The sequence below is a fragment of the Olea europaea genome, chromosome 15 (genome assembly GCF_002742605.1).
Source record: "Olea europaea var. sylvestris chromosome 15, O_europaea_v1, whole genome shotgun sequence".
NCBI classification, from domain to species: domain Eukaryota; kingdom Viridiplantae; phylum Streptophyta; class Magnoliopsida; order Lamiales; family Oleaceae; genus Olea; species Olea europaea.
In genome coordinates, this window is record NC_036251.1 from 14063698 (window position 1) to 14085079 (window position 21382).

The 21382-nt window shown below is 36.6% G+C and overlaps 1 protein-coding gene across 1 annotated transcript in view; it reads right to left on the minus strand.

Moving 5' to 3' along the window:
- Positions 1–18286: 18286 nt before the first annotated feature.
- LOC111411273 (annexin-like protein RJ4) overlaps positions 18287–21382 on the minus strand; it is an 11681-nt gene continuing 8585 nt past the window's right edge. The window contains exons 2-5 of the mRNA XM_023041822.1: positions 19266–19493; positions 18949–19161; positions 18770–18859; positions 18287–18673 (exon numbers count right to left, since the gene is read on the minus strand). Of these exons, the coding sequence (XP_022897590.1) occupies positions 18470–18673; positions 18770–18859; positions 18949–19161; positions 19266–19493 (735 nt within the window). The 3' untranslated portion in view covers positions 18287–18469. The remainder of the gene's footprint in view (positions 18674–18769; positions 18860–18948; positions 19162–19265; positions 19494–21382) is intronic.

A 21382-nucleotide genomic window follows, 5' to 3' on the forward strand; every position in this document is an offset into this window, starting at 1 on the left:
TATGTGTGTGTGTGTGTGTGTGTGTGTGTGTGTGTGACTATAATATGGAACTAGAAAATAAGAAAAGTCGGCATATATAAATGGGACGGAGAGAATGTGTCATTCTACTAAGTCCAAAGATAAGAAAAATGAAATTTATTGTTTGAACTCTTTAAATACTGCAAATTATATTTTTAATTAAATTTTTTGTATATGAATAAAAAAAGTTTTGATAGTTCATTATAATTATTATAGTTAATAAAAATAGTTCATTTTATTTTTTACTTGTTGTCACATATTGTGTTGGTCCATAATAATAACAAACTATATTGTAGCTGATATGCTTGAATTGAAATCCTTCACGAGAGAGACATATTTGAATCTCTCTCACATTTGCTATCAAACATTTTGCGTTGAAGAGATTTTGAAAGAATCAGTTTTCATTGAACTGATTCCTTTTTAACGATTGTTAACTAATTCGTTTCGTTAGTGGTTGAGACTATCTGACTAGATAGTGTTCAATTCATCGATTGATTAGTTCAAGTTGAATGATTATGATAACATAAATATGAATTATCTAATCTACATCTTAAAAGACCATATATTTACAGAATCAATGTACTCCCTTCATCTCATAAAATCGATTGTTCTACATATACATAATAGCTTTATATAATGGTTTGCGTATACATAATATGGTGAGATATGATTGAGTTGTAACTTTTTCAATTTTCCAATCTTTTTTTCTATTTTTTTTTGACACTACATATGTATATAAATCAATATATAACTGCTTATGAACAAATAACATTATATTTATAATTTTCTAGTATGTTCATATTTATTGTGCCTTATTATATTTCTGTCATTATTTAATGTAGGGGAATACTAGGAAAAATATAAGAAAATTTTATATTTCCAACTATATTAACTACATTTTCGTAGTCTGTGTAAAAATAAAAACAAGCTCAATTTTATGGGATGGAAGGAATATTGTATACTTTTGAGATCCTTAATTACAACCTTAGCTAAAGGTAATCTCCATCTATGAAGCTTTAGTTAACTATTAAAAAAACAATTATGTTACCTAATTATGATGCTTGACATAATACTTGACATAATATTCCATGTTTTAGTTTTTTTAACCAATTACATCTTGTCAACACCTAATATGTCATCTATTTTTTGGCAAAGTAGCATTTTCTTTTCTTTTTTTTTTCTTTTTTTCTTTTTTGAAAAAAAAAGGGTATTTACCTGCCTATTTGATAAAGCATCTTCATCACAAAATCCTTTTTGGTTAATAAATTGCGTTTTTTTTTTCCCTCCCTTTCCCAATTTAGAGGTATTGTAACCCTCAATATGTGACTAAAAAGAAGGCTACATAGCTGAGTTTGGAAAATGCAAAACGAGAAGCCCATAAGAAAAGTTCCCTTGGAGCGAACACTTCTAGAAGACCCGTTTTCAAATGTTGAAATGAAAAAGAAAATATTTTAAAAATCTTTGAATAGTGTTTTGAATTAAATACTATTTATAAATGATAATTGCATCACTGTGACCCTAGTTATGCCCTATGAATATGAGATTTTAGTTCTCAATAATATACTTAAGTTTGGCTTGGGAAATTAGCCAAAACCATGCTTTTTACTTTTCCTTCCTTTACAAAAATTAGGTTAATAGATTTATTAAAATATCTAATTTAATATTAATTTTAATATTTTATTTTATATCTCCAAGAATCCCAACAATTAAGTTTAAATTTACATAAAAAATTATCTTTGTTATAAATTAGAGATCAAGAACAAAAGAAAGAAATTAATAAATTTGTGTGTTTTATTAAGAATCAAAGTTCCATAATAATAATTTGGGCTACAGAAGTATAAAAGTCATTAATAAATACTACTATATTTACAACACTTTTCCTTTAATGACTATTTACCCAATAATTATTTTATTGAAACATTATTTGATAAAAATTCGATGGGACAAAAATGTCAACAAATTAAAATAAAAAATAAAAATAATTTGGAGTAATAAATTGTTGTATAATTAAAACTTTGTCAAGAAATTTCAATAGAACAAAACTTGATCGAAGGAAAAAAAGTACAACTACTAGCTTTGTTTGATTTTGATATAAATAATGAAACTGGGAGGATTTTTCCAGTTCATCGATTTAATTTCCTTATTTACATGTCTGATTGTTGAGTATGTTGATCAAATCAAATATTTAATACTTTGCATGAATAAATTTTATTCATGAATTCACGATATTCTTATAATCTAGGATTGACAGGCCTATCCTATGTTTAGTAGAAATCACAAGACCTTTGCACTTGTAAATAGAAGCAACCTTTTCGTATTCTATACATACCAGTTTGTGAGATTGTCTACATATTTTGAGATCTCTTGGAGTCTTACCTATTATACTATCAGGGGATTTCAGGTTTATTGTGGATTTCCTTGTGTATGTAGCTGGGAGTTTGGGGCTATGTGGACAACAAATACCAGATCCATCTGTGCATACGTAAGCCTAGTCCGACATGCTAAGACACACAAGCAGTTTAGAAGGTCCGAGAAAGGGTGTAGGAGCACTCAAAGGCATGGGATGACAGCGTTCGGAATCCGATAAGACCTTTGTAGAACGATTGTACAATGATTACCAATCATAATTGATGAATATGTATGCAGAATCAATTGTATAGCAAAAGAATAAAATGGAGTAAGTTCTTTGGTATTTGTTTGTGCATTCAATCTTGTATTCAACGTAGCATCCTCCTTACAATGGATGTATGCTGGAGTATTTATAGCAATACAAGATAAATCTTGGCCTTCGGTTGGGAGTACATGCAGTCTCATCTCGTTAATTCACACATCTAATCTTATGATAACTAATGACATACTAGACGGTTATACATTTATTAGTTGGCAAAGCTGCTACTTTGTTTGATAAGACTTGACACTTAAACTCTATAATAGACGTCCCATCAATCATTCAAAGAATATACTTGTGTAAGAACGAATTTCTTGGAAGAGGTGATATTGAAGGTGCTTCGGAGGTCTCAGTTTCAACACAGAGGCCTCGGTATGAACCACCTCAGCCAATGTACTTCGGACTTCAAGATGCTAAGCCTCAGTTGAGATGTTAGTTCTGGTTGCATTCCAAAAGCTTAAGGGCATCAGCCACAATGCCACATGTGACGAAACATAACAATAGGACCCCAAGTCCAAATATAGTTATTTATATTATGCATGGACTTCAATATTTGAGTAGAGTTTCCTAAGTTCCTTTTAGGCAAAAATTTCGAAAATTTTGGACCCTAATAATAGTCCCCTAAGTCTAAGTATAGATATTTATATCATGATTGGAGTTTAAAATTGACAGTGCTTCATCGTGATTAGTACCTGAAATTCATTATTATTGAATTTAATTGTGAGTAGAGGCAGGAAATTCTGAGTTGTCGAAGCTCGTTGTGTTTGATTGTTGAAATTAATTTCAAGTCGAGGTAGGACATTGTTGAACTGTCGGGACTGTATGTTGTGTAGTTGCTAAATTTTTTGTTTGAAGCCGATGCAAGGAAATTTATGAGGTTCTGAGGCTCATTGTTACTATAGCTGAATGTCATTTCAAGTTAAGGCAAGATTAAGTTGAAATATCGAAGCTCATTTCAGTTAAGGTAGAATGTCTATTTAAAGCTGAAGCAAGTAAATTTTGAACTGCTGAGACTTGTTTATTATAGTTGAATTAATTTTCGAAGTCGAGGCATGATAAGGTTGAACTACCTAGGCTCATTTGTTGATGATAGTCTACGATAATTGTGCCAATAATTTGATATTTGTGTCCATAACCAAGAAAAGGTAGTTGAACCGTTACAACTTCCAATGCACATATGGCCGTTGCATTAAATGCGCAATGATGGTTGCAGTTGGGGGTTCTAGAAGGCGACGTACCGATGTGCAGTACGCATTGATCTAAGGCATTGGTTTAAGAAAACCTTTTGAATTCTACACCTCGGATTTAAGCAAAGATTGACGACTCGGATTAAATGGGCCTCAATCTAATGGCTCGGACTATTTTGGCCTTATATAAAAGGCGAACTATCCCTATTTTGAAACTTTTACTTCTGCAATCTTCTCTTAAACTCTTCTACAAATCCTTTCAAGTTTGTTGGCGTCTTTCCATTCTCCATTCTACAACATCCTACTTCCATCATCTTAGAGTTTTTTTGTGTTTAGGTACTTTCCGTGTGAAATTTTTGTTTCTATAATCTTCATCCATTTTTGAATTTTGACATCAATCTAGGGTGGGTAGAAAGTTGGTTATCGTTGCCAGATTTGGTAAGGAGGTAATAGATAGTGGCTCTGAAGTAAAATATTACTTAATGGCCGAGGAGCCTATAGATTACGAGGTAAAATGAAGGCTGCTATGATAGCTTCCAGCATGAACCCTAAGTGATTTGTCAAACTTAGAGATAGGTATTGCATACTTCACACCATAGAGATGTTAGTACCTGAAGCCGACAAACGTACCTATTTTTTGAGGTCGGGATGTGTAGCAGTCAGTGAATACCTGTTCAGGTCAAGATGCATCTTCCTCTACACCTCTTCTTTAGGGTTGTGCTTAGGAATTTTATGTTGGCATCGACCCAGGTTATGCTAAATGGGTAGAGCCAGTTAATTGGGTCGTACTTCTTGTGGAAGGAAGTGTCTTTGGGATAGGACATGCCTCTGCATGTTTTCCAGACCTTCGAACCTTGGGTCTTTGGTAAAGACGAGTCTAAGGGGTGGTATTACTTAACTCCCTGGGGGGCACATGCACCATTTGTAGTGGGTTTTCCTTCTTCTATCAAGGGATAGAAGGAGTCGTGATTCTAGATCTGGGACAAGTGACGGGCGATAGAGGAAGACACAGCCTCAACATACACCGTGTCAATCCAATGCTACGAAGCACGTGAGTGTCTCACCTCATACTGTTTATAGTTGTTTTTCCAAAATTATTGCTAACTATTGTAAACCTTTTTTGCAAATTTCAGGTCATGCTTCTAGCTTCACGAGACAGAGTACGATGTGATAGAGGAAATTTACAAGCATTCTTTGAAGCATCACCACTTCAATCACTTGATTGAGATGAGCGGATACTTCATAGATTTTGGATTGATACCCTCCAAAGGTAAGAGGCTTTTATACTTTTGTTCTATTTTAGTTTTCTAATGTTGAGTTCTTCATTTTATTTTGTTGTTTGTAAATAAGTTTAAGAGGAGGGAATACCCCATCCTAGACATGATGTCTATTCTGAAGGCCACCTCAACTGTGGGGGCTAGGGCTCTAGAGCCCAGTTCCAATGGCGCCAATGAGATACGATGAAAGATGGATTGCCTCAGCAAGGACCACACTGGAAGGGTGTTGGGGAAGAGGCGTCTTCCATAGCTGAGAGGAGCAAGGAGAAGGCCCCTAATGAACCTCAAAAAAAGAGGAAGCTGGTTTATGTCAGTAGCTCCTCTGGATGTTCGGGACCATGGTGTCCCATTCACCAAAGCTGAAGCTACTAGACTCTACAATGAAAACAGTAAAGATTGAAATGGTTAGTAGGCCAGAGAAGGGGGAAACGAAAGAAGAGGCATCACAAAAGGAGGCAGAGGCTTCGAAGAGGCCTCAACCTATAAGGACTTCGAGGAAGACCGTGAATTTTTTTATGGGACGTGTGGAGGAATTAGCCCCTTACCTTGTTGGAGGCATAGCTACCCAAAAAATGAGGTGCCACTGTGAATTTTTATAAGTTCTGGATGGACCGGTGGCAAACATACTCCACATGTGATGTCTTGAATCTCACCAAGGCCATGGTGAGCCAAGGTATCCAGACTTTGGGTTTTACACTGGATTGTTAAGAGGCCCTCATTGACATTCAAACAAGGAATAAATCCTCTGTGGAAAAACTGGCCTCTACTAAAAAGAAGTTGAAGAAAATAAAGGTTGAGGTCGAGGAGATGAGGGTTAAACAATGTGAAGATGCTGTGAGGTTGAGTTTGCCTTCGCTTAGATTGAGACTTCGAAAAAAGAGGCTTATGAGTCTCAATGTAAGGTAGCAGCTCTTACCAAGTAGGTGAAAACCTCTAATAACCACCAAAAGCAGACATCTGAGGCCTCAGAGCAAGCCAACTTGCAGCTCCAAGGGGTCAAGGGTGCCAACCAATTTTTGGAGACTCAAGTGATATATTACTTGTGGTAGGCCGAGAGGTTGGAAACTAAACTTCCTCTCACGAGGAAAGAGGGGTGAAGAATTAAATTGTCAATTTCCATCAAACGAAGGAATATCAGAGCTTCACAACCTGCTAGAGGAGGTTCGACTACGTCGAAGTGGTCGAGACGGTAAAAGTGCTCTTCCCAAACTTGAACACAGCGAAGTTGAGGGCAAAGTTTCTGGATAAGGTAGTGAAACCCCTACCGAGGAAGTAGTTGAGGAAGAAACTCTTGTAGAAGAGCCTTCCAATGATGTTGCTCCCAAAGCACCTACCACCAAAGTAACAGATCTCAACCCCATGTCCCATAGTAGAGTAGCTTGAATTTTCCTATTTGTAATGGTTGTGGCCCTCAATTGTAATATATTTTGAAGTATAATATAATATATGTTGTTTTTACAACTCCTGTTTACTTTATCTTTGACATATGAGCTTCAACCAATAATTGAACTTAAATGTAATACGTAATATTCCAAGCTGAATAACTTGAATACAATGTCGAAGTCCAGTAACTTGAATGTAACATGACTTGTAAGTTGAATAACATAACTTGATAATGACCTCGTCATATTTAACTTTTAGTTTCATGTCTTGTAGACCCTGGTGCTCGACACTAAGGTCATGTAGTGTGCATCTCCCTTGACGTTCGGCTCCGTTAAGATGAGGCATGTGGTGTACGCCTCAGAATTCAAGCAAGGTGATCTCTTTTTAGGATCAAGACCTCCCCTTCGAGGCATCCACATTTCCCTACATAGTGGATAGTTCAACTATGCAGAGGTTTTTCTCTTTGATGTTCAACTTCGTTAAATAGAGACATGTGGTGTATGCCTCTGGAGTTTAAGTGAAGTGATCTCCTTTTGGGATCAAAACCTCTCCTACGAGGCGCTCATACTTCCCCACATGATGAATGGCTTAGCCATGCGGAGGCTTCACTCTTTGAAGTTCAACTTCGTCAAAGAGAGGTATGTGGTGTACACTTCGAGTTCAAGTGAGATGATCTCCTTTTGAGATCAAGACTTCTCCTCCAAGGTGCCCACTGTTGGACAAAATTTATGATTTCTGGATTCGAACACTTGAAAAATAACAACTTTTATTCTTTCTTGAAGTGTCATACATGAGTTGGGAAAGATCCTCCAGCAGTTCAGTACATTCGTTGATAATATATTCAAATTATCAATGTTTCATGGACGGGGCTGTACCTTTCCCTCCAGGTCTTTGATCCAATATGTACCGGATTGGATTTCTTTTCTTATTCTGTAGAGAATTTCCCAGTTCGGAGCCAAAGTACCTACTCCTTGTTCCTTGGAGGTTAAGAAAACTCTCCGAAAGACTAGGTCGCTGATTTGGAAGGACTTCTTCACCTTTGAATTGTAGTGCTTGGTCATTTTCCTTTGATAAGTTGCCAGTCTTAACTGAAATTCATAATTTTTCTCATCAATAAAATCAAGGTCACACATTAGAAGCTCCTAATTAGTGATTACATTGAAGTTTGGTGACAAGGTGATGGTACTTCAACCGCAACTGGGCTCCTTGTCTTAGTACCGTCAGCCATGGAAAAGTGGGTTTTTCTTATGGAAGTCCTAGTAGTTGTTCAGATTACCCAAAGAACCTATGACAATTCATCAGCCCATGCTCTTTTTGATACATCCAGCTTCCCCTTCAGGACATATTTAATTATTTTGTTCACAGCCTCCACTTGGCTATTGGCTTAGGAATAATGAGATGTGGAGAAATCCTTCTTAATACCAAGCTCATTGCATAGGATTATGACTTTCTTGTTGTCAAATTTTTTCCCGTTGTCAGAGATAATTGAATGGGAAATTCCAAACTGGCACATTTTATTCTTGTACAAAAACTTGGAAGTGGTTGCTTCAATAATTTTGGTCAGGGGCTCGACTTTGACCCACTTTGTGATGTAGTCTATAGCTACAATTGCAAAGTTTGCACCTCCTCTACCTTTCAGTAGAAGACCCTTGAGGTCCACGCCCCACTTAGAAATGGACAAAGGGCTTGATACTTTACTTAATTCTTGTGAAGGTTATCTCTGGATAGACTAAAAATGTTAGCACTTGTCACATTTGGGCACAAATTGAAGGGCATTCTTTTTCAAGGTGGGCTAGTGGTACTCTTACCTCAATACTTTCTGTGCCAAAGCCAAACCTCCCGAGTGGTTGCCACAAACATCTTTATGAACTTCTCTGAATATATATGTGGCTTCCTCCCCACCAGCACATCAAAGAAGAAGGGATGAGATGCCCCTCTTGTAGAGCACATTATTAACAAATACAAAGTGAGATGACCTCCATCTCAGTTTTGAAGGCCTCTTCTTTGTTGTTAGGAAGAACCTGGTCTTTGAGATAAGCAACAATAGTTTACATCTAGGTGGGAGTCCATTCTACCCACATTACTTCTGAGGCCTCAATAGAAGGTTTTAGGATATGCTCAATTGGTACCACCATCAAGAATTTCAAGTCCTTATCGCTAGCAAGCTTGGATAATGCATCGGCATATGAGTTCTCAACACGTAGGATCTAAACCAGTTTAAACTTTTCAAAAGATGGAAGTAAGTCCATTACCAACTTCAAGTAAGAAGCCATGCTTTTATCTCTAGTTCAGAAGTTGCCATTGACTTGGCTTACAACTAATTGGGAGTCGCTATTGATGAGCAATCTCCTCACTTAAATTTCCTTTGCTAATCTAAGGCCGGCAAGGAGTGTCTCGTATTCGGCCACATTATTGGTGGCCTTGAATCTAAACCTCACTGTTGAGTTCAATTTATGGCCTTCTTGGCTCATAAGGACCACCCTAGTTCGCAAACCTATATCTCCAGCCAATCAATCCATGAACAAGTTCCACGCAGAGGACTCAACAGACTCTATCGCTTTTCCCATTTCTAGCACGTTGGCAAATTTTACCACAAAATCAGCTAAGGCTTTGCTCTTGGTGGCTACCATTGTCTTAAAGATGATATCAAATTCGCTAAGTTCCATTGTCCATTTCAGTAGCCTTCCCGAGACATCAAGCTTCTAAATTACTTACCTTAGGGGAAGTTGGTTAGAACATGTATTGTGTGGGTTTGGAAGTAGGCCCTCAATTTCCTTGAAACAGTGGTCAAGGCCAGGGCTAGCTTCTCCATATCAGGATAGCGTATCTTTAGCGCCAGAAGTGCCTTACTAGTGTAGTACACTGGTATTTGGGTGGTGCCTTATTCTCTTATAAAAACTGCACTAATGGCCTCATTGGGGATGATCAAGTATAAATGTAGAGCTTCTTCAAACGTCAACTTTGAGAGGACAAGGCCTGCTCTAGATGCCTTTCAAGCCCTAGAAAGCCTCTTTACGCTCCTCCATCCATTGAAAACTTTTACCCCTTTTTAAGATCTTGAAGAATGGGAAGCACTTATCATTGGTTTTTGAGATAAAACGGCTGAGTGCAGCGACACGACGAGTTAAGCTTTGGACCTCCTTCGATTTCTGGGTAGATCTCATCTTGATTAGGGCACGAATTTTCTCGAGGTTGGCTTCTATTCCTCATTGATTGACCATGTATCCCAAAAAAATTTTGGACATAACACCGAACGCATATTTAATAGGATTTAGCCTCATCCTATATCTTTGCAAAATTTGAAAGGTCTTGTTCAGGTGGGCCACATGGTCATCTGGCTTCAAAGTTTTAACAAGCATGTGATCCACGTAGACCTTATCGTCTTGCCAATGAGGTCTGCAAACATCTTGTTAACAAGCCTTTGATATGTAGCCTTGACATTTTTTAAGCCAAAGGGCATCATCTTTTAGCAGTACAGGCCTTAATCTATGATAAAAGATGTGCTCTCTTCGTCGACCAAGTACATTGAAATTTGGTTGTAGCTTGAGTAGGTATCCATGAAACTTAACAACTCATGTCTAATGGTGGACTCTACCAATTGATCAATTCTAGAAAACAAAATCTATCTTCGGGAACACTTTATTAAGATTGGTAAAGTCAATAGATATCATCCACTTTCCGTTGTGCTTCTTCACTAGCATCGGGCTGGAGACCTACTTTAGCTAGATGGCCTCCCTACTGAAGTCATTCTTGATTAACTTCTGTACTTCTTCTTTTAAGGCCTTATATCTCACCGGGTTGAAGGCTCTTCTCTTTTGCCTATGCAGGGCAACCTTAGGATCAATTTTAAGGTGGTAGTAGCTGAGCTTAAAGTCAATGCCCACCATGTCCTTATGCCTCCATGCAAAGACATCAATGTTCCTACTTAGGAAGTCCTTGAGTTTCTCTTTGTGATCTGTCGAGAGGCCCTTACCTACCTTCACCATTTTGGATGAATCTCAGAGGTCTAAAGGAAAACTTTCTAGATTCTCAACTGAGGCTGTCTGGGGTTCATACTCAGCCACGCAGGGATCGATTTTGTCAAGTATGAATACTTCTTCCCATTCGGGAGGAGCGTTAATCACTTAAACATCTTTGTGCTCAACGGCTACCTCACCTAGGACGTCCATCATGTCAATGTCAACTATAATAACATTGACGTCTCGAGGTTTAGCCTTCCTTATGGAGCTCAAGTATCATTTTCGTGACCTTCTCTGATCACCCTTCCTAGTTTTCACTCCATTTTCAATCGAGAATTTCATGCATAATTGGTGGATGGAGGTGATAGCTCCCAAGTCCTTTAAGGCGGGTCTTCCCAGCACCCCATGAAAGGCCGACCGACTGTCTACAATAAGTAACTCTATGAAGTTCAATGTGGCTTGGCGTGATTCTCTCATTTTCCACTACAAGTGTGATCTTTTCTCTCTAAGCAATGCTATCTATGATGAATCCATACAAGGGAGTGGTGGTAAGAGTTAACTCGTGATCCAAAATCCTCTTGTCAAAGGTAGATCCAAAAAGGATGTTCATGAAACTACCATTATCAACTAGCGTCCGTTTGAGCCCATTTCGAGCTACCACAGCCCTTACCACAAGTGCATCACAATTGGGAAAATGAACACCTTCTGCATCTTTCTGAGTAAAGACGAAAGGTAGTGCTTGATTCCTTCTTGAGTTATTGTCCACTATGTAACTTATCATTGGGGATATTTTGCCTCCTAGGTATAATTTCTTTGTGCATTTCATGTTTCATCACCCACGTAGGAGCCTTCAAATATGATATCCACATCATGGATTGGAGCCTTTTCTTGAGCTTGATGACCCCTACATTGTCTATGCCCTTCTCCGGGCCTTCTACATTTTGCTCCCTTTTCTTATGGGAAGATACATCCCACTGGTGGGGAGCGGTCTCCTCACACCAAGGCTACTGGCCATACCTAGGTGGGGGCCTATTTTCTTGAGGCAAATCATTCTTTTTATTATCCCTGGGACTTGCCCGTCTAGGGTGACAAGCAAAATCTCGACAATATGTTGTATCATAGGAGTACGAGTGGTAATATAAACAATATTTGAAGAGTCCAGATTCTGTCTGGGCCTAGGGCCTAAGCCTCACCCTTGGCTCCTTCCTCTCTGGGGAGCCTGTTGTGAAGTTCCAGCTTGCTATGTGTTCGTAGCTGAGGTAACATCTTCATTTGCTAAGGTTGGCACTGTATTCAAAATGGTGATGGCAAGTGCTTGCCCTGAGTTTTTAATAACAACCTAGTTCATCTAGTAATCCATTAAGTGGGAGGTCGTCCTCTCCCACGCTACCTCTGCTAAGGTAGGAGGCCTTTACTGGCTTAATTCCTATGTTCAATCAATTCCTCATTGATTATCTTCTATCTCATCATTTCAAGCTATGCATTATAAATGGTGGGATCCTGATTTTGCACATCCTTCCAAAATAGAATGTTCATGTTTAGACCTCCCCTTAGAATCGACAAGGCCTCACGATCAGTAACTTGCATGCAATACGTCATTTCGTTAATAAAACGCAACAAGAAGCTTTTCAAACATTCTCTAGGTGGTTGTCTCATATCTTGGAGGCACTGGATTGGGGCTTCTTCTTCCTTACTCACAGCAAAACTCTTCAAGATAGTGGTTTTGAATTCTGGCCAACTCTTTTTGCTCCCGATAGTAGCCTGCTTTACCAAATTTCATGAGCTCCACTAAATGTCAAGTGGAAAGCTCTGCATTTCACTGCTAGGGTGGCACCTCTTAGGCTCATGTAAATCTTATAAGTGCTCAAATGCTTTTCCGGGTCGTCTCTCACATCATATTTGGTATCTTCAACATGACATAGTAACTCGATACCTGGGCATTCCTTAATTCTCTTAAAAATGGTATATTTTCATCATCTTCGGCCAAGTCACAGGACCTCTGTTATTCATCTGAATCATTGTTCTCATCAGCCTCATATATGGATGGTAGATGAGAAGGATCTGCTTACTTCCTAGCCTCTTCTTTCGTCATTTGGCACATATTCCTAAGTGAAATAGCATGTGGATATTTTTATGCCTTTCTTCCAGTTGATGAGTTGTAAGAGGTGGGGGGCTGTGGCCTTTTCTGAGGCTCATGAGGCTATTGTTGCTGCCTGTGCCTGGGTTCGGCTAAGGTAATTCTGTCAAATATGCTGCTGGACCTCCTAGGCCTTTGTTCTAACTCATACACTGTTGGGAAGTTATCTTCAATGTTGTATGGGACTTCGATAGGTCGGCCAGAAGTATAGTTTGAGGAAATATCGACCTTTATTTCTCTTTGATTGGAGCTAACTCTCTTACCATGCCTAGAAGATATGGCTCGTTGGCTTTGAACATCGTCTTCCTACCGGTATTGTTCTTGGGACGCATAGGAAGGAATATGATAATCTTCCTATTTCTACATTTACATCAAAAGTTCTTGTAGGCCATGTTTAGGTTTGTGATTTTCTTCATGTTTGCTGTCATAGTGGCCATCTCTATAGTGAGTTGGGCAGTCATTCGCATTTCACCTCTTCTGTACTGGTGGTGAGGTAAGTGGGGCTGCTAGGACAGTTGCTGGTAGCGCTATGCCAACATTTTCTCTCACCTTTCTAGGGGTACATCTTCATCTGAACTCATTTTTCTTGATGTCGACTTCAAATTTTTCCAAGTTATGGGGCTTCATCTTATTCCTTTTCAAGAACAAATCATTTTTCAAAGGGAATGCCCAAACGTTCTTTTCCAAAAAGCTTTCACCACACGATTGCTTGTGCTTATGATATGGTTTCCCACAGATGGTGCCAATCTGTTGACCTCATTTTCGTTTGGAGGCCATGCGGATAACAGATACCCGATCCATCTACGCACACGTAAGCCTAGTCAGACTGCTAAGACACACAAGTGGCCTGGGACGATTCGAGAAAGGACGTGGAAGTAGCTCAAAGGCGCAGGACGACATCATTTAAAATTCGATAAGACCTTTGTAGAACGATTGTATAATAATTACCAATCATGGTTAATGAATATGTATGTAGACTCAATTGTATAGCAATAGAATAATATGGAGCAAGTTCTTTGGTATTTGTTCGTGCATTCAATCTTGTATTCAAAGTTGTATCCTCCTTAAAATGGATGCATGGTGGAGTATTTATAGTAGACAAGATGAATCGTGGCCCTCGATCGGGAGTACACATAGCCTCATCTCGTTAATTCACACATCTAATCTTAGGTATCACTTATGACATACTAGCCAGCTATAGATTTGTTAGTTGGCAGAGCTGCTACTTTGTTTGACAAGACTTGACACTTAAACTCTATGATAGACATCTCATCAATCATTCGAAGAAGATACTTGTGTAAGAATGGATTTCTTGGAAGAGGTGATACTAAAGGTGCTTCGGAGGTCTCAGTTTCGACATAGGGACCTCGGTATGAACCACCTCAGCCAATGTACTTCGGATTTGAAGATGCTGAGCCTCAGTTGAGATGTTAGTTCTGGTTGCATTCCACAGCTTAAGAGTCTCGGCAACCATGCCACATGTGACGAGACGTAACACTTTTTTTTTTTAATATTCCAACCAGCAAAAGTGAATTCTTTTATAATTTGACGATTTTTTTTTATTATGTAAGAGATTTTTGTCTTCTAAAAATGTGTATTTCGAAATGGAATGTAAAGTGACGTAACTCTTTAAATAGGTACTTGAACATCATAGGGAGAACTACAAACAGATATCAAACCGTCCCACGTCTAGCAACAGTATTAGGCAACCAATCATATGCGCATTAACAAGAATAACAACTAGTATGAGTAGTGTTGAATACTAGTTTAGATGACAGCATGTCAGATTTTATCAAATATGTTATAAATTCTTGTATTTAATTTAATTTGTAATTTTAGCCTATGTTTGGTCCCCCATTTTCTCATAAACACATTTTTTTCAAAATTTATTTTCAATTGTACAATCTTCCATAAAATAATATTACACATAAATCAAGAATTTTTCTTTATTTCTTAACCATAGATTCTCCAAAAAGCCACTATTCCAAAATTACATTTTAATGGAGCCCAAATAAGGGCTGATGCCACAAGTACTACTGCCTAAACTGATGTCAAATGTACTAGATATCATTACTCAATTGACAATTAGGGGATAAGATCATAAAAGATTCTAAAGAAATATCCAACAACAAAAAGAACTCAACAATTGAAAAGGTACTGAAAACTACTACAGTAAAACATTGATAAATAAATATTCGGTAAATAATTAAATTATTTAATAAAATTTATCAATCTCAACTCATATCAATTAACTAAATTAATAATCTCGGCAATGCATATGATAATAATTATATTTAAAATTATTCAGGTTTCACCGAAAATTTAGAATGCGAAATGAATTAAATGCATAAAATTTTAAAATACATGTTATGAACTTTTTACCAGATAATTTACATATTTTCAATTCAATTTTTAGAAATTATGTTTCTAATTTTTTTTTCTTCGTACTCAAAGCAAACCCAACCCTATCCTTTATTTTTTGGAATGCATGTTACACATTTGGAATATTAATTTTCATTTCGAAGAAACGATTAAATAAAACAACACTATCATTTAGATCATGATCATATTCAACAGACACATTCAATACCCCTTGATAATCTCATTGTTAGTAGGTTATTCTACAATCGTTTTATTTTTCCTATAAGAGTTCAAGAGTTGTTCAGCATCCATCACATTTTTTAGTGATGACTAGAAATGATTGCACTTAATCTATTGATAAATTAATAAATTATTCATTTGTCGAGAAATTAATAACCCTTCTAAAGTAATAATGATATGTTCGGGATAGGCCACAAATTATCAAGAATTTAGCGATTGTTGGGAAGAGGCCAAAGCTACGTTTGAGACCTCCAAGAGTCAATAAAGGCCGAGTAATCACATATGTGAACAATGGGAACCAAAAGAATGAAGGTCATATGCCAAGGACCAAGTTTGACATTGGGGTTTAGGTGCGAGACAAATCGAATCAATTTAGTACGAGCCATCAAAATGGGAGGCCAGCCACAACGTCATGCGATCGCAGTCTTAAGGAACCCATGCGACCGCACACATTGAAGCAGAGGAATTCAACCGCAACTCAAGTGGTCGAAGCAACCGCACCACGAAGAACCTTGTGGTCGCATAGACCAAATACAGGGAGAAAATTTTCCTTTTTTCGTGCCAAAGTTTATTTTGGTTAAAAAACCTATTTTGGTAGCTTTTATAATTCTAGGACTCTTTAATTCCATTTTTACCATGTTTGTAGGGTTTAGTATAAATAGGGGCTTATTTTATCATTGTATTTTCAAGACTTTTGATACTGAGAATTCATTGAGAGGCTTGTTTGATTCTACTTTCTTGTTCTTGATTGAACAATTAGAACTTATCAAGATTAACAATCTTGTGGCGTTCACAAAATTCGGGTGATATTCATAAATCGTGTGATCAAGAGCTCGGTAATTAATTCAATTATTGGTTGCTTGGTTCATCTTTTGTGGGTTAAATCCAAACCTTGTTTATTGGCATTCTTGGGACCCGGTCTCAATCTCGTTGTGGATTTTGCAGTCGTCGTTGATACGTGCGTTTACATCTAAGATTCGAGATATCAAGTGTTTCAAGTGCTTACGATCTGGGCACATTGCTTCTCAGTATCCTAATAAATGAGCCATGATCTTGAGTGTCAATGGGAGAAGTAGTGAATGCCAGAGATGGAGATGGGATCCCCGAACTAGAGGATGCTAGTAGTGGTGAAGTGCTAGAGCATGCGATAGAAGGAAAATCACTTGTGGTGATGCGTGCACTCAACATACAAATCAGGGTGGAGAAAGAGAAGCAGCAACGAGAGAATATCTTTCATACTAGATGCCATGTCGAGAACAAGGTATATAGTTTAATAATTGATGGATGTTGTTGCACTAATATAGTTAGTACCGTGCATGCTGAGAAGTTAGGCTTGGTTACTACAAAACACCCTAAGCCTTACAAATACCGTGGTTAGATGATTGTGGAGAGGTTAAGGTGAATAAGAGGGTATTAGTAAACTTTTCGATTGGGCGGTATAGAGATGAGGTGTTGTGAGATGTTGTTCCTATGTATGCTGGGCATATTTTTTTGGGTAGACCGTAGCAATATGATAGGAAAGTAAAGCATGAAAGATTTAGAAATAGGTACAATTTTGAAAAAGATGAAAAATCTATTACACTTGTACCTTTAACACCACAACAGGTCCATGAAGACCAACTAAAATTGAGAGATGAGGGAGAAAGAAAGGCAAAAGGAGAGCTCGAGAGAAAATGATGAGGTGGCTAAGTGTGAGAAAAACAAAGTAGAACCCAAGAAAGAAAAGAAAGTCTTCTGAGCAAAGAGAAAAATGCAACGTGAACTTCTATGCAGAAAAGAAAGAGGTTGAGAGGGATTCGATGAGGACTAACAAATCCTTCCTCAATTTGAATATTTCTTTGATGGAAGAATGTGAAAACTTGTTGCATGAAGACTTTCTGAAGGGAGTATCCAATTGACGCGTTGCCATTGGAACATCTATGGAGCATCGAAAAAGCACCATTCAACCATAACATTGTGGTGTATCAAGATTTCAAGCAAGAATTGGATAATGTTCTAGCAAATGGAAAGCTAGAAATGGAATTATGTTTGTTCCAAGATAGTGAATGGAAGAGGTGTAAAATATTCAGACCTAGTGATTGGGATTGGGAGAATCAAAAAAAGAAGTGTGATTGTTTGCAAAGGAGATCAAAGCTTCACTTGAGAAGAGATGGTCCATTCCATGACATTGCAAGGCTTTAGGCAATGGATACAAATTTGATCTTGAAGTTCCAGATTCGAGGACAAATCCTTTCAAAGAGGAAGAGGATGATATGATCCAGAATAGGCCACAAATTATCAAGAATTTGGCAATTGTTAGAAAGAGGCCAAAGCCATGTTTGAGACCTCCAAGGGTTAATAAAGGCTGAGCAATCACCAATACGAACCATGGGATCCAAAAGAAAGAAGTTCATATGCTAAGGACCAAGTTTGATGTTGGGGCCGAGGTGCTAGACAACTTGGATCAATTTAGTATGAGCCATCAAAATGGGAGGCTAGACACAACACCATGAGGTCGTAGCCTTAAGGAACCCATGCGACCGTACACATTGAAGCAGAGGAATTCTGGCTGCAACTCAAGTGGTCTAAGCGACCGCACCACGAAGAACCTTGCGGTCGCATAGACCAAATACGGGGAGAATTTTTTCCTTTTTCACGTGGGATTTTTATTTTGGTTAAAACACTTATTTTGGTAACTTTTATAATTCTATGACTCTTTAATTCCGTTTTTACCATGTTTCTAGGGTTTAGTATAAATAAGAATTTATTTCTTCATTGTATTTTCAAGACATATGATATTGAGAATTCATTGAAAGGCTTGTTTGCTTGCACTTTCTTGTTCTTAATTGAGCAATTTGAACTTATCAACATTAATAATCTTATGGCATTCACAAAATCCAGATGATATTCATAAATCATGTGATCAAGAGGCCATTAATTTATTCAATTATTTGTTTCTTGGTTCATTTTTTGTGGGTTAAATCCCAAACCTTGTTTTATTGGCATTCTTGGGATCCAGTCTCAATCTCATTGTGAGTTTCGCACCCGCCGTTGCTACGTGGGTTCACATCAAATAATTTTTTCAAACCCATTGCTATTATTTTATAGAGGCTTTAGTAGTCTCCTCAAACACCACAAGCATCTCGACAAACTCATAGCAGGATTTTATTAAAGACTTTCTAATGAAGCATAAAGCTTCAATTGGAATCAGTCTGTGATGCTAAATTTATTATGTCCTGCTAGTAGTATTAACAACCAAATTAATCTTCCTTTCCGAGCAAAGTCAAGAGGAAGGCCTTGTAGTCGCCCGAAGTCTCCTTTCCCACTGCATGCTCAAGAGGCATACTGTTTCTCTTCTGGAAAAGCTCCTTTATTTCCTTTAAGTCTTTCTCAGCACTCGTGATAATAACCCGAGTGAGCGAGTCCTCATCAGTCCCAGGCTTGTTAAGTGCACAACGAACTACCTGTAATGTAAATAGCGTTTATGATTCCATTAATCCGTTTCAGTAATTGTATTCTAAACGGATAGAAAGTTTTTCATTGGATCAAGTATTAATCACCTTTTCATAGTACTTGTGATGGTCACAAATGCATCGGATGGCAGTGAGCAATACAGATAAGTATTCGTGACTCGAATCATCCTTCAAATGCTAAAAAAAATACATTTTTCTTCAGTTAAACAATGAGAAAAAGAAAAATTAAAATTTCAATGCAATAAATGAATAATTGTGTCTCTTACCCTAGTAATTTTTGTGCCATAATCATCTTTGAACTGATTCAAAGTTGCTAGGACTTGAGCCTTACTCCTTGTAGTTATGATTCGAATAGTTTCTTCATGATTATATACCTTTTCTGAGATAACACGATGAAGTATTTCTGCCTCAGAGCTTGCTAGCCTCGCACTAATCTCCTTGCCATCATACCTATATACGCTTACTAGCCCGACCAGAAGCTGTAATAAGATATCGCCACTAAGCATTATTCTGTATTGTATTCTAATAAATAGCTATGGCATTAAGAGAGAAAAGAATTCTATGTAATGAAATTGTTACGTGCCTGGCGAATATCACCAGTAGTATGTTGAGCCAAGTCTTCTTCCACGGAATGCTTGCAGCGAATTTGGTAGGCACGTTTGATAGCTAAAAGCTCTTCATGTGACCGAATACACGAAATTTCAATAATTACTCGATAATCAGGGATTGGTAATTGATTGATAGCAACATTCAACAAGACAGCATCCCGATCGTGTGGATCCAGTGTCCATCGGTATACAGCTTTCTGTGTTCATTCAAAATTTCACATAAAAGTACTCATTGAAAAGATACTATTGAAGACTAAACATCGTGTGTGAACGAAGGCCTAAGCCTAATTAACTTTGATAAACACGAAGCCCCTGTATAGCTCATATTTTTAATCAAATTTTAATTTGAGTCAAAGTCAAAAAATCAATATTAAGCACATCTTTCTTGGGTCCCATAACTTTTCAATCATACATTTCAAAAACTTCTATCGAAATTTACTAAAAATCTAATTTTAATCACCATCAATCACCCCCTAAATCTATCCAACCCATCTTCGAATAAGAGTTGGCTGAGCCCACTGGTAGGGGATATCACACACCTTACTTCTATATCATTTTTCTATTCTATTTTTTGCTGTCAAGAGTCCCTCTTCTTTAGCTGGAGGTAGAGGCATAGGCCAGTCAGGCTACTCTAAGCCCCCGTTTGATCCCCATTAATTTAAATTACATTACATTCCATTTTTCTCTTTCATATTTTTAATCACACAATCTTTCATAAAATAATATTACACATAAATCGAAAAAAATTTCTTCTTTTTTAATCACTCATTTATTTTTATTTTCAGATAATGGGGATCAAACGGGGCTAAGTAAAAGTAGAAGCTCGGTAACTCGGTTGGAAACAGGAAATACCTCAAATTGACCTAAATAAAGGAAGGATTTTCCAAAATAGCCTTTGACTTTTCTAAACATTTTGGATTACCTAAAATACCCTTAAACAAATATTAAAAAACAACCCTTTATCCAATATAAATCTTCTATTTAAGTCCTTAAAAAATTAACATATAATTTTTCTAAAAATTTGTGAGAATTATTAATGACTAATCATAAAATAGAAAAACCCAAATATAAGAGAGGACCATATAATATAAAAAAGGTTGTTAAAAATAAAAAAGAAATTAAGTTTGAAAAAGAAATTGATAAGATAGGATATCAAGAACAATTATATGCATCACAAGAAATATTAAAATGTTTTAAAGAAAACTTATTAGAAAATTTCGCTAAAGGAATTGTAAGGTCAATAATCATAAAAGATATACAAGATATTATAGATAAATTGGAAAAAAGGAAGAAAAATATTTCAAAATATGATATACCTTTTAAAACAGATATAGATATGATAACAGATATTGATATTATAAATTCTCAAACATTATTAGACTTTGAAGAATTACTTAAGAATTTATGAGATTAAAAATTTTGATATTTTGATTATTAGATTATTAGATTTTTGTTCGCTCATAGTAGCACCCATAGAGTTGGTATCAGAGCCATAGAGATCATGGAAATCTTAAAAATAAATAATTATTATCAATGTATTGAAGAAAAAGGATGTTATATATTTTACAACCCTATCCCTAATAAACTAAAAATAATAACATTATATATAACTAGGAATTTACCTAGAGAAATAAAGGAACAAATATTACATAAATTAATTGTAGGATTTATCAAAGATAGACGTACATATGAAATAATTTGTGAAATATTTGAAAATGAGTTGAATGATAAAGAAATATATGAATCATCATAAAATATAATGGAAAAAACTAAAAATATTTTAGATAGAAAGTTAGAAAGAATAAGATTAATAAATAATAAAATTTTAGATGAATTATTAATACCTGGAGAAATAACTAAAACTCAAGAAAAACAGATATTAAAATTAAAACAAGAAAGATATAAAGAAAAAGCAAGATATTATGAAAAATTAAAAGAACTGACAAGTATTGAAATTATAAAACAAAAGTATGATAAAATGATAAAAGAATGTAAAAATGCTGAGTGTGTAGTATTTTATTATTGTCAATCAAAAAAATAAATAAAATGTCAATCAGTGAACATATGGAAGAATTAAAGCATTTAATAAGAA